General features: G+C 34.7%; 1 protein-coding gene across 1 annotated transcript; it reads left to right on the top strand.

Moving 5' to 3' along the window:
- Positions 1-302: 302 nt before the first annotated feature.
- LOC121158302 (beta-defensin 110-like) lies at positions 303-9,384 on the top strand. The gene is made up of 2 exons (XM_040983001.1): positions 303-357; positions 9,251-9,384. The coding sequence occupies exons 1-2, from the start codon at positions 303-305 to the stop codon at positions 9,382-9,384; spliced, it is 189 nt and encodes a 62-aa protein (XP_040838935.1).
- The last annotated feature ends 4,646 nt before the right edge of the window (positions 9,385-14,030 follow it).

The following is a 14,030-nucleotide window of genomic DNA, read 5'->3' as shown; positions in this document are numbered from 1 at the left end:
CATATCACTTATAAATAATTCCTTTCATGATTCCATCTTAATTTAAATCTCTTTAAGGAACACAAACAGGTTTTACTTTCACAGATAAACGTAATATTTTTGTGGTCACCTTCTTTGATGTTCGTATTCAACCAAGCATACAAATTTTCTGGCTCATGATAAGTCCCAACTGTTAAAAAAAACCCTGCCCAGGAGATTGTATAAATAAAGCCAATCGCTGTTTCCTTACTTCAAAACATCTGACTTTGCCAAAGAAGTTCTATTTCCATATTGTCAGCACTTAAAAAAAAAACCCTTCTACCATGAAGATTTATCTTTTTTTCTTTATTCTACTCTTATCACTCACAATTTTGCCAGGTAACATACAAATATTTATGGGATTATTTTATTAGTCATTATAAGAAACAACTGCTTTTATTGATTGTAATATGATAATGGCATAGAAATGATAAAGCTGTGGCATTAAATATGTAATACCTTGGACCCTGAAATAGAAAAAATAATCTTGTGTAACTGGTATGTAATAAATAAAATGTAGTATTTACATCAGTAGAATTTCTCAGTTTAGATTAGCATCACATGGTTATTCAAAGTGCCAGGTATGGGGGATATTGTGTATTATCATTGCATCTTCTGTTAATCTAAAATTGGAATTAAAAAATGAGATAATAATGAAGTGTTAAAGTGTAAATTGATCAATATTATAGATATTTCTGAGTATTTTCTATATTGCATGGAAATTACATCCATCATTGCCCTTTCTTCAAATTTATCTTATCATTAACTGTCTTTGAATGCTACAGATTGCATGAATGTTGAATTTTACCCTCTACACAAGCTGTGCTTTTGATGTAATTTCCCCCTTTTCAAGAACTATCCCTATATGGAAGGCATACAACAAGATTCTCTTTGCTGAGTTAATGTGTAAGCATCGATTTCACAGAAATTTAGAAACCAACAGGTCTACCACCTTCCTCTGCAATACCTAGTAATGAACTAATGAGCTCAAATCTGGACGTTTCTGATGGCACCAAAGAAATCCAAGTCTTGTTCAGTGATTATCAAGCAATAACTCTTTTCAGTATTTGGATTATTTTTCTAGGCTTCCCAGAAATAAAAATAGAGGGTCAGGAGAATTAATTATTTTGTCTTTTTCCTGTGAGTATTACAGAGTTCATCATAATTATCTAATTATCCACACATAATACATTTTAAAAATAACCATTTAAAACTTATGAATGGATAAATTCCATATTGTGGCCAAGCATTCAGCAATAAAATAAATAAAGTATTAACAGCTCAGGGTGACCAACATAAGAGTCATATGCTCCAAGAGAACACCAGCTTTGTGAATCCATCTCAAAATATCCTGTAAGTTTTGTGTGACTTGATGAAACAGAATTAAGCAATGTTTTGTGCAATCATTTGATAAAGATAAGGATGCATTTATTTCCTCCAAGTTAGAAGAAATCAACAGTCAGAATAGAGATCTCAATGGATAGTTCATCCATATTTAACAATTGAGGTAAGTCAATAAAATAAGATAGATTTAAATATTATTTTTAATACATTTTATTTTCAGTGTTCTGGCTGTTGAAGTTTCCAACCTAAAATTGAGAGAAAATTTTAATTGTTCCTACTAAAAAAAATTCAATTGAAATATGTCTAGATAAAATTCCTATATATCTGTATCAAGAAAGGTCCATTCAAGTGACAACTTTGTTCATTGTCTAGAGTACAGAAAGTCTAGAAGAGAGTTTTGTATCATAAATCTGTTCCTTTCTTTTTCCCTGAAAAGTTGGAAAAAATTATTTTTCCAATGTCACATTTTTTAAATCTTACATTTATTTTGAATCTAGAATAGTATAGTTTCTTAATGAGAAGTAAAGCTGATTTTACCCATGACTCCAGGGAGATCGATGGAGCCCAAAAAACAAAGAAGCAAGTTGTGAAAATAAAAAGGAATTGTATGTTGACGATTTGTTTGGAGGAAGTTTTGCCCAGTGTATACCAACAGCTGATGCAGATAGCATGCCAGTAAGTGGTGGGTGATTGTAGTAATAAAATCTTACAAAAGTTGATGGAAGACTGAAATTGGTATGCTGTCTACAGGTTTTTGATTCTCAATGAAGATTATTAAGATACAACTATTGATTGTAAGAAATTATCTTTTAATCACTACCATTTCAGAAACTGTGGTGGAAATGGAAAAAAAAATGTAGCTCTAGAAATTTTAAAAAACATTTATTTGTTCATTAGTGTCTGAGACACTCTGCTTTTTAACAGCTCCTTTTTTAATTTCTTTATGTCATTTTTTATTGCAATCAATGCTATCATCAGGCTTGTATCTAAATTTGATCATCTCTTGGGGGGTGGAATTTAAAAACATTGAGAGTAGTTGGGAAAATTTTGAAAAATTGCAAACACACAACATTTTAGTTATGTAGTATCAAGATGTAGGAAAATCGATGACAAATTGATAAAGCATAATGCTTATTGGATATAAAACAGAATAGGAACAGCCGGATGGAACCTAATAGCTGTAAAGATAACTTGTGTTTACTCTTTTACTGTAGACATTGGAAACATTTCCGTAAATAAGTGTTCAATCACTTGTAAGACTACAGTTTGAAAATGCACTTTAGGTCAAAAACAATTTATGATCTTAGGATTGGTTTTGTACGAAATGGTAGGAAATTCACCTAAACTCTATGTTGTAGGCAAATATTTTCACTCTTTTCCTTCTTGGAATTTCTCCTTTTGTGACATGGGCATGGTACTGTCAGGATGTTAACTCTAGTCATTTTGTCCTCCTTACAGCCAAAAGGAAATACCCCCACTATGGTAGCTTGGATTTGACAAGAGAGTGCATAGATGGTAACGGTCGATGTAGAACCTTTTGCCCTGAATTTGAAGTTAGAATTGCTTACTGCATCAGGCCTGGAACTCATTGCTGCCTTCAGACATAAGGACGAGAGAAGAAAAGACACACACGCTCCAAGAGAAGATAAGTGTTACTGTCTTTTCAGCATATCCGTCAAGGCCTGTGTGTCTCCCCAAAGTTCAGAAGTCCACATAAAATATGATTTTGAATCATTTAGAAAAGATTCTGTCTCTGTAAATCAATTATAAAAATAATTTGCTTCCTTGAGGAAATCTTTCAAATGCGTTTGATATGTGATATCAAGACTAAAATTACTCCAGGAGCACCTTTGGTGAAGTTCTGCAAATTGTTCCCTTAAAGAGATTATTTGTTACAAACTATACTGTCTCAGCAATCTAACATGCATCCAATCTTATAGTTTATTAACAAAACAAAAGGAAATACCAAAAAATGAGCATTTGCCTGTCTTATTAATATACTGTTTTTATTTATAGATACATACATGCACATTTATAATATGTATAAATATAATAGCAAAGTAAATGTCAATAAAATTTTTTAAATAAACGACTTTATTAAAGAGATATATAGAGAGAAAGAAAATGAGAGATTCTTCCATCTGCTGGTTCATTGCCCAGTTGGGCCAAAACTAAGCTAGGAACAAAAATATCCTTCAGGTCTCCCATGAGGGCAGCAGGAGCCCACGTATTTAGACCATCTCCCCTGCCTTTCTCAGGCCATTAGCTGGAAGCTGGATTAGAAACGGACAGCTCTTGAGCACACAGAAATATAGAAGGCCTGCACTGCACTGCACCACAATGATCCTCTGCATCACAAAGCTGGCTGGAGTGTAGTGTCTTTAAAAAATTATATTATTGTTCTTATTTGGCAGTAGGCAGGGAGATAGGGAAACAGAGACACGAAGACAGCTCCTCTCTGATAATGGACTTCTCAAATGCCCACAATTAGGGCTGGGGAAAACCAGGTTGGGAATCAGCAACTCCGTGTTTATCTCCCATGTTGTGACTCCCATGTCTCTGCTTTGGTTTCAGTACTTGAGAATAAACTGCCCCTGCTAATTTGTGCAATAACAGGAAGATTCAAACTAGCTGAACAGCATTCTGACCATGGTATTTTAGTAGTGATTGTGGCTGTCTTAACCACTACACCAAACAGCCTCTCCATGCTAGAAAATTTTTAATTTTAAATTAAACTGGTCACTTTTTAAATGTTAAGGTTTTATACTTTGTATGCTTTGACCACAAATACCCACATAAAGTTGTATGTGACTCTATTTTCATTTTTGTTCTAGTTTCTGAGAATATTTTGATGTTGCTGTTGTTAAGATATGTTGTATTAATTTGAATCATAGAGTGACAAAGAGAAAGAAACCTTTTAATCACTGATTCACTCTATGTGTTCAAATGTTCTAGGCTCAGTAAGACCAAAGCCAGGAGCCAGGAACTCCATCTACATCTCCAGGGGAGGTGGATATGGTATACACACCTGGGTCCTTATCCACTGCTCCCTATGCACATTAGAGTAGGAGCTCAATTGGAACCAGAACAGCAAACTCAAACTAGCATTCTGATTGGATGCAGGCATCACAGGTGGCAGGTTCACCCACTAATGTCACAATGCCAACTCCTTCCATGGGTCTCCACTAGCAGAAACTCTGATGCAATAATGAACATCTTGTCTGATACTTGGTAGTTTATGTAGATGTGAATTGGTCAATAAGAATTATGTTAAAATGAGAGTTTTATCACCACCAAATTTTAGCACTGAGTAGGAGAAGGATTAGAATCCTACCTGACATCACCCTTTCTAAGCCAATCTATTTCAAGATTTGCTTCACCTCAACGTCCTTGCATAATCACAAAATCTAATTGTAATTAGAACTTGATTCTGCCAACATCATTAAAGACTCACTTCTTCCTAGTAATGTCATAGTGTTGAATGCAGAGAGCAAGTATTATAGCACCTCTGTTAAGAAACTGATATTGATGGATCACAAACTGAACTTAATGTAACATACACTGCAACTGAGCTCAAAAATGAGCAAGATAGGGACTCTTCTACCAGGGCAATCAATTGCAGTTTCTAATATGGATAACACAAATGTTAAACACTGTATTCCTTCACTTGTTTAACAATTCAATAAAAGTCACTGACCATCAACTTATGTATCAGTGTTAGAGGAGTTATTATTGTAAGACATCAACAAATAAGATGGATATGATTCATATGTCTGTGATGTCTACAGATGCCTGCATAGTTGCTAGAGAGCAAATATAAGCAACTTTTATATGCATTATTGAAGAAAATGTTAAGTATTACAGAAACAATATAAAAACAGGATGGGAGAGTCAAAAATGCTGTGAGCCATAGAAAATCTAAATATGATTTTCTACGAGTGTCTGCTGAGAAGTAACATTTAAGCAGAATGGAAAGGAAAGGTTGTGGCAGCATTCTTGAATTCCTTCCAGTGAGCAATGCTTGAGGGGCAAGAGCTGCTAGAAAAATATGGTCCAGAAGCGAGATCCAGTGAGGAGGCAGAGAGGAAATGTGCAGAGTGTCTATGAGTTTTTAAGAACTTGAGGATATCTTGACTTACTCTAGGAAGAAGTTAAGTAGGATTAACCAAAAGAGATTCATTATTTGAATGGTCTTTATAAAATCCCGTGCACAATGTTCCAACAAGTTATGAAGCAAACACTTGGGGGCTTAAGGACTTGTGCTATCCTCTGCAGCTTTCCCAGACCATAGGTAGAGAGCTGGATTAGGGACAGAACATCTGGAACACAAGTCAGCACCATTATGCAGGGGGAGAACTAGCCTGTTGAATCACACCAGTCTAAATCACATAGTTTTTTGGGACAAAATCACTTGGTTTCCACCATACTTTATTTCTCAGTAGGCTAACCTCCTCACTGCTCCCCAATTCCTGAAATTTCCAAACTTGGATGCTTTGCATTCAGAAGCATTTCCTAGATTCACTTTCTGACTTGGTTTTCAAGTTCTACTAGATTATAATTCAATTCTGCAAAGAGTTCCTGCTACAAAAATGCTCTGTTCTATCCCCGTTAAAGAGAAATATTTGAAACGTCCTCAGTTCTAGCATTGCTTTCCTGTAACATTCAGCTCCTCAAGTTTTTGGGGCCATTTACAACTGCTTCAAGATTGGTTTATCAGTGTTTTAAGAATGCATGTTCAAATTACTTCAATAATGTTAAAATGCCACACCATTCTAAATAGGTCACAGATTCCTTGAAAATATTGTGGATAGATAGAGATCGAGCGATAGATATTTTTCTTACAAACCTTTCCCTGAAACTCCTTATAAATATGCTATTGACTCATCAAGATAAAACTCAAGTTCCCTTCAGTAAATCTATTTCAGTTCAATGTACCCGACTGCCTTTTCTATATCCTCCGAAGTTGGTGTCCTAATAGATTAAATGGAAAAATCATGCCTATTTCACAAGATTGCTAATTAATTACTATACGTTTTCTATTAAAAAATCTGAAATCAAGGGAATACTTCATTACCCCATTTGAAGTACTAGTTATAACAGCAGTAGTTACTGTAATGAAATGTAAAAATTAAAAGTAAACTTTTTCTAGGAAGATCTTTCGCCTCTGTTCTGTGTTGCAAGTACTTATTTTTGTGTTTGAATACTTATTTATATTCCAGAATTGCATTTACAAGTGATATGATTTTATTTTCCGAATCAATGTCATAATTTTCTAATCTTTTCTGAGGGCAAGTATACTTATATTTCTATTCGTTTTTCCCTATCTCCCAAACATAATACTGAATACATTGGTACAAAATCCATGAAATGGATAAGAAGGCAGGATATTCTTTCCTTTTTACAGCGAATGTGAGGAAAAGATAGTATGTTGAGAAAGGGTCATTTTAAACAGCTACAAATATATAATCACTCATACTAATGAAATACTTCATGAATTATAGTATGAAATATTCCTACGTTGAATACCTCATTTGAATGGCACACAAGCCTATGAAATGGGAGATCCTTATTCAATATGTTTCATGGTCGAGGAAACTATCAAAAGGCTTAAAGTTGGCAAAGGGAATAACTAAAGGAAAGCTTATCATGGAACTGAAATAATTTTGCATTATTTATCATATATATGGGTCCTGGATAACATACTCACCCATCCAATCACATTGCTCAGTCATATGTCATGCTTATTGAGAATGTAAATGTAACTATTTTCTTATATGTTGAAATATATCAGTGATTAAGGCAAACATTTAGCCTGATATATTGTAACTTTAAATATTGTATATAGAGAGATCAAAGCCATTGGTTTTAGCAATGCCTAACTTTGGGATAGGTTTTTGTGTGACTCTGAAAGGGAAATGAAGACAAAACAAATTAGAATTGGCTGTATTTGAACACTTGGTAGTTTTTTTTTAACACTAGAAGGACCATTATATATTTTATCTCATTATGCCATTTTCAAATTTCACTGAACCCTCAATTAAATGTGGAAGCTGAATCATCATCAGTTCAATCATTTATGTAGCTTGGGATGGATGATAAATAGAATAACCACTATTGAAAGTACCCACTGTTTGATTTGGAGAGATCACATCCTCTAGAACTTCCAGCTGTATGGAAGTTGACGCTAACTTGACGCTCACCTGGCTTTCAAATTCAAAGCGGGGGAGGCAGATATCCTTCCAGTCATTTTAGCAACGGGTTGTTATTCATTGTTGTATTTGGATTTCTGTTGCTATTTTACTGAGATTTTCTACATTTCTTGTTCCTACCTTATTTTAAACTCTGCTTGTGTCTATCTGGCAGTATTATGAATCTAATTCTGGAGGTTTAAGAAACAAATGGTTTGTTACAAAGGTTGGAGATACATGCCAGACTTTTCTCACAAGAGAAGGGCCACTCACAGCAGAGATGTCATTTGCTATTAGAGGGAATTGCTGCATGCAGCTTACATGACCAAAACCTCCTGGCAATCTTTTTACATTAGTTTACTTATCTTTTCTATCCACTTCATTAAAAACAACAAATTTGGTACACTACAAGATTTCTCTACTTCCTATGCAATTTTGAACCTATTTCTCAGAGAATACTCTATGCACAAAGAAACGCGTGCCACTTTAAGCTAAAGACAATTAACTTTATAAATGTCAGTTGATTATATTCTGTGTAATTCAAAGAATAGACCTGTTATGATTTGAAGCCATATTTGTTATAATTTATCATAAAAACTTCAATGAAGTTTTTTTTGTATACCCAATCACAGCATTAAATATTTGAAATATTTTGATAGCTGTTTTTATTGTGTTATGTCAGACAGATAGGAAAAATGATGGCCCCAGATAAACTACATGCACTGATCAAATTTGGAAGATAGGAATGTCTATCCCAAAGGTTTTTTTTTTCCTGTTCTAAGGACATGCTTAATCACATTTGAATCATTGGAAAATAAAATCCTATAATAACAACTTTTGTTATCAGTTACTTTTGTTTTATTAATGAATACAAAAACCCTGTTTTGGAACCTCAGAACAACTTTTCAATGTGTTTGATTGTTCACAAAAATCTAGAAGATTTATAATGGGCTTCACTTAACTGGCAAAGTAATATACAACAAAACTCTGTGTGTGTGCGTGTGTGTGTGTGTGTATACAGCTAAAGCATGTTAGCTTTCTGAATAAATGACTCAATTAGTAAGGATTTGCATGGCCATCATGTTTTAATCATCAGGATACACTAAGAGAGAATTATAGGAAATAATAGCAAACATACAGAGATTTATATTTTGAATGCGAACATGTAACTCAAATAACAAATTATCAAACTTACCTATTGGTTGAAAGATATCTTTATATGTTTTATCAGACTGAAAGAAAGGATTAAGAGTAAGATCTAGTATGGAGAACAAATCATTTAGTAAAGGATACATTTAACATGCCACAAGATTAAGTCTAAAATCAAAAACTAACAAAAATTAAATTGAAGGTTATTAGGGAAATATAGTAATTATCTTAATAAGATATGGGAAAATAAGACTGACCTTCATAGATTGATAAAGGAGAGCATGGTAAGAGCCCCCACCCAGGAGCGTGCTGAGGCGCACTTTTAGTGTGAACTACAGGAAAAACTCACACACATTTTGTGCTTGTAAAAGACTTTTTAGCTTTGTTGCTTTCTTAGCCAGTAAACGGTGCTTTAATGTAACCAGATGTTCTACACTCTCCAGCTTGCACACGTCTTATCTCGCATTCAGAATAGATTTTGTCTCTTCTTAGGAAAATGGCATTCTGATGGATAATGGACTGATAACTTAAGGTATCACTCTTGATTACAGCAGGAAGTAATTTGTCACCAAAGTACAGATTTGAAAGATGTCAAAAAGTGAAAGGAATATGCAAACCATTTTGTGACGATGTTGAGTATGATTATGGATACTGCATTAAATGGAGAAACCAGTGCTGCATATAAACCCTGGAATGCGGAAGTCACATTGAGCATCAAACCTGGAGCAGAGATGCATCTTACTCAAGAGTAGATAAAAACAAAGTGCTTATAAGCTTTAACGGTAATATGATGTGAAATCATAAATATGTCTACTTATGTACCAAGACATTTAGTCTATTATGTTCACTGGGCATTTTTGAATTTTAGAAGAATGAATAATTAATGTAGCAATAGACATATTTCTGTAATTGATACTTTTCAACCCGGTCCTTCCTATGCCACTCTAGGATAGTCTGTGCCCTATCGAAATATTTTTATGCAAGTCTATTCCCAGCTTACTCTGAGGAGCACAGCTACCTTCGCTAAATAACTCCCTTCCCCATCATTCTCTCTTGCGCGCGTTTTTTTTTTTTTAACAGAAAACGCTCATGGTGTTCTTTCCAAAACTTTACTATTGAATTTTGGGAGAGACTAAAATGGTTATATTTTTGAGATGACATACTTTTAATATTTAAATTTTTTCATGATCATTTCCATAGGCACAGAAACTTTTTTGTTTTTCCTTCTACCTCCATGGTTTTCCTTGGTATTACTATGATGCTATAGACCTTCAGCAGCAGTTACAATTCCAACATTCTGATATAGACATTTATCATGGCATTGATGATGATATAGATAAAAGCATAAAATCCTTGATTCTATTGAACTGATTTAATTTTAATGATGTTCTCCCAGCAAATTAATTATATATTATTAATAGTTACAACACAAAAAAGTTTAAATGAAGTTTGACATATGGAATATGTGGTTTAAAGGAAATCACAGAGGAAACTCACTAGTAGGTACCTTATGCTACTAGCATAAAAGAAGTGACTACTGAACAGATCAGTGTTTGGCCCTTAGAGAATAAGAAAGAGGGGAGAGAATGGGACAGAATGGGACAGAATGGGACAGAAAGAGAGAGAGAGAGAAGAGAGAGAACTTTGCCCCCTCGTCATGGTTCACTCCTCAAAAGCTCCCAACAGCTGGGGCTGAGCTAAGCTGAGGTCATGAATCAAGAAACTCACTGTAGGCTTCCACAGAGATGGTAGTGACCCTAATAAGTAACGTATCACCTGCTGCCCCTCAGTGTGGGCATAGAGGAAGTTGAATTAGGAGCAGATGAGGGATTCAAACCCAGGCACTATGATATGGGAAACACAAAGTAGCACCTCACCCACAGTACCACAATGCGCTTCACATCCTGTCTTACTTAAATATCTACAGAATATCCGTGGCTTTTCATCTTGGACAGCAAAGCCTGAGAAACTGTCCTTAACAGAGAACATTTATAAAACTCAACTTAGAAAAAGAAAAATACTCAAAGCTTTAAGAATACAGAAAAAAAATCCTTAAAGCAACAATCTTAGCATTACTTGAGAATTTGCTAAACTTGCAATTTTATATGGCTCAGAAACATTGAATCAGAATTTTGTGTGTTAGGGCCCTGTACTCTTTACTTAACCTGCCTTCTCTTTGGTTATATTGGACAAAAATCTTAGATATTCAATATTTAGAAACGCTCTTAACAGTTTGAATGCCTGAACTATAGTTATATTGCCGTATTTTTTTTTTAACTTAAGATCACATTTTGAAGACACCTTGGCAATATTAACAAAATGTACTCAGAAAGGAGAAGAAAGAGGGGCAGTCAAATGATTCTTTAAAATGCCTATGGCCTGGGCCCATCACTGTAGTCTAGTGGCTAAAGCCCTTGTCTTACATGCATCAGGTTCCTCTATGGGCTCCAGTTTGTGTCCAGGATGCTCCACTTCCTTTCATGGCTCCACTTGCCCCCTCCCCCCGCCCCATTGCGGAGTGTACCAGCAGACAGGAAACGTTGCTTTCTGTCTCTCTTTCTCTTTGTCCAGCTGACTCTCCAACAAAAATTAATTAATTTTAAAAAAAAGGATATGGACCCCCCAAACTGTAAAATGACTAAATAAATTCAAATCCATTTTCCTTATAATTATTAGTAATATTTCATTATATAAATTAAGTAGAACTAATTTTGATCACTGTGAGTTTTTCTATTCATTTTAGATATCATCCCAATGATTCTGAAAAACGCAAGTTCTAGTTCCAAATTCAAAAGCCAAGAAATAATATTATTTAATCCCAATTGGGAGTTATAGGTATCCAAATGGATGTATAACTGCAAATTTTTAATTTGTACATTACAGAGATAACTTTTTATCTCAAAACTGTTAGTGTAGCTTTAAAGAAAAATTCTCCCATTTTACAATCATGTTTCAGACTTCATATCATTGACCAAAATCACAGTTCAAATAAGCAAAAAAAAAAAAAAAAAAAACTTTACAGGTACCTGGTTGCAGGAGTGTGGCAAAGATTTTCTGTCATGAACATCCTGAAATTATATATATTTCCCTATTTATTATGTTGCTACATTCAGTGGAATGAGATAGTAACACATGGTACACAAGGGAAGAAGCCAAAATCTATAAGGCAGATGTTAACCTATTGTAGGAGGCGATGAGGAAAGTATAACCACATAGAGCAATAAGCACAACATTTATCACATCTATGTAGTTAACACCATCATTGTTGCATTATTGCCTGGGACATTAAAAACAAACATTGCTTGGGATAGTGACAAGAAATTTTGCACTTGCCACAATAAAAATATGGAGGAAGATAAGAGTATGGATACCTCTTTTGAAAATCTTGAAAAATGTGTTACGAAAATAGGTCAGGAGAGGGGAAATATTTTTGCAACGATAATGGCAGAAACAGAAGAATGGAACAGGAGGGATCCCTCCTCTGTCTAGAGAGAAAGTTCAGAATCACTGAAAGAGCAGTGAAACCCAAAGTCATGAGCACACAGAAGAGTCCTAAGGTAAAGACAGAGGGTAATGAAGGTCGACCAGCAGCTTCAATGGAAAACATAAGATGATCAAAGAAAATGCAGCAGATACTGCCAGACTGTGCAGGAGACAGGGGAGACGCATAGATCGACTGTCCAAAATGTAGGGATCAGGGAAAATGATCAGGGATTATGATTGGGGAAAGTCTATTCAATCACTCACCCACATTGTGTTTGCTATATTGTCACAGGCAGATGTGCAACTTGAGAATACACCTTTAAACCACATTACAAATATTTGAAAAAGGAAACCTGGAGATTCAGAAAGCACTTCTAGAGAATTATTAACAATCTTAGTGTTGTTAAAATTAACCATCCTTGTACAATAGCATGCGACATGTCTTTACTGTTTAAAGTAGCATAATAAGGGTTTCTTTAGTTATAATCCTTTTAAATGGCATGTAGTTTCAATGGGGTTCTAAAATTTGGAAAATACAGCTGTGGATGATGTATGAATGTATCCTGAATGCTCTCTGAATGTGTGCAATGTATGAACACATCCTGAATTCTGCAGAGCTTCATACTTACAATCTCATTGATTTTCACTCCATGAAGCTCCACCTGCCATGGAAATTCATATTTCTGACATTTTTTTCTTCAAGTAATTTTACAAAAGGATTGGAATTTTTCTTTTAAGTATACGGGAGATCTTTGCAGTTATTTCTTGGTTAGCATGCATGTTGCAAGTAAATAAAGAGCTAGTAAACTAGCATCACACACACAATTGAAACTGTGAACATTAATCAGTAATCAGTGGTTTTAAGGTTAAGGGAAAATGCTAATCCTTGAACCTTTATCTTTTATCTATAAAGTGAAGTGCAATGTTGAATGAAAGTCACTCAGCTTTATCAATACAAGCAGTAATATTTCTATATTACATTCTCTTATTCAGCGTTTTGTTCCCATTTTGAAGAGAACTCTTTCTCCTCCTAAGTCTGTCTCCTCTGTAAAATGCCCTTCATGTGTCCCTGCATTTTTTCCCAAGTTCAACCACAGCAAACGCAGATAGGGAAGACTGATGAAACAACAGTAGTCACTGCCACAATGCCCTTTGACGTTGTCAGCACAGCCTACTTAGATAATGAACGCTGGCTCTGCATGCTGTGTGCTTCACAAACAAGGAACGTTTACACGCTCAGGTGCATCATCAGGGAACTTGAAGGAGGCGGATCACCTCAAATGCATTCCATATATATTATATTAAAACCTGAACATTTTAACATTCACATTCCAAAAAAGACTGATTCACATTCACAACAGACTTCAGGAAGCCTTTGTTTTTTTTGTTTTGGTTTTTTAAAAAAAGGCATCAGAGCTGCCTCTACTAACCAATCTACTTCTTTTCACTCTCCTTTTCTCTGTCTTCTCTCTTATTGCTTCCTCCAGTAACTTTTCTTGTGAAGCCGTTCTCAAACATTTATTCTCACTACTTTTGTTTGTCAACTCTGTTCATTTCTAATCCACCTAAAACATTCCTAATGAGGGTTTCTATTTTCATTCTTTGGTTAGGTGCCAATATGTTTTCACAATGAAAACATTCCAGGTCCATTTATTGCAGGCATTTAGAAAATGAATAAGTATTAGTAGTCTCTCTCTCTCTCTCTCTCTCCTTCTATTACTCTCATTAAGAAAATAACAAAAAACTAAATTGACACACAGAGGTTGATCATATACAAAATACATGAACTAGGTGCTTAATGCACAATTATAATTCTAGCTTTAAAATTGAACCAGAGTTAAGGAGGAC

This window comes from Ochotona curzoniae, unplaced genomic scaffold (assembly GCF_017591425.1).
Source record: "Ochotona curzoniae isolate NIBS_2020 unplaced genomic scaffold, NIBS_Ocur_1.0 contig_3819, whole genome shotgun sequence".
In the NCBI taxonomy this organism is placed as follows: domain Eukaryota; kingdom Metazoa; phylum Chordata; class Mammalia; order Lagomorpha; family Ochotonidae; genus Ochotona; species Ochotona curzoniae.
This window is presented reverse-complemented; position numbering and strand designations above follow the sequence as displayed.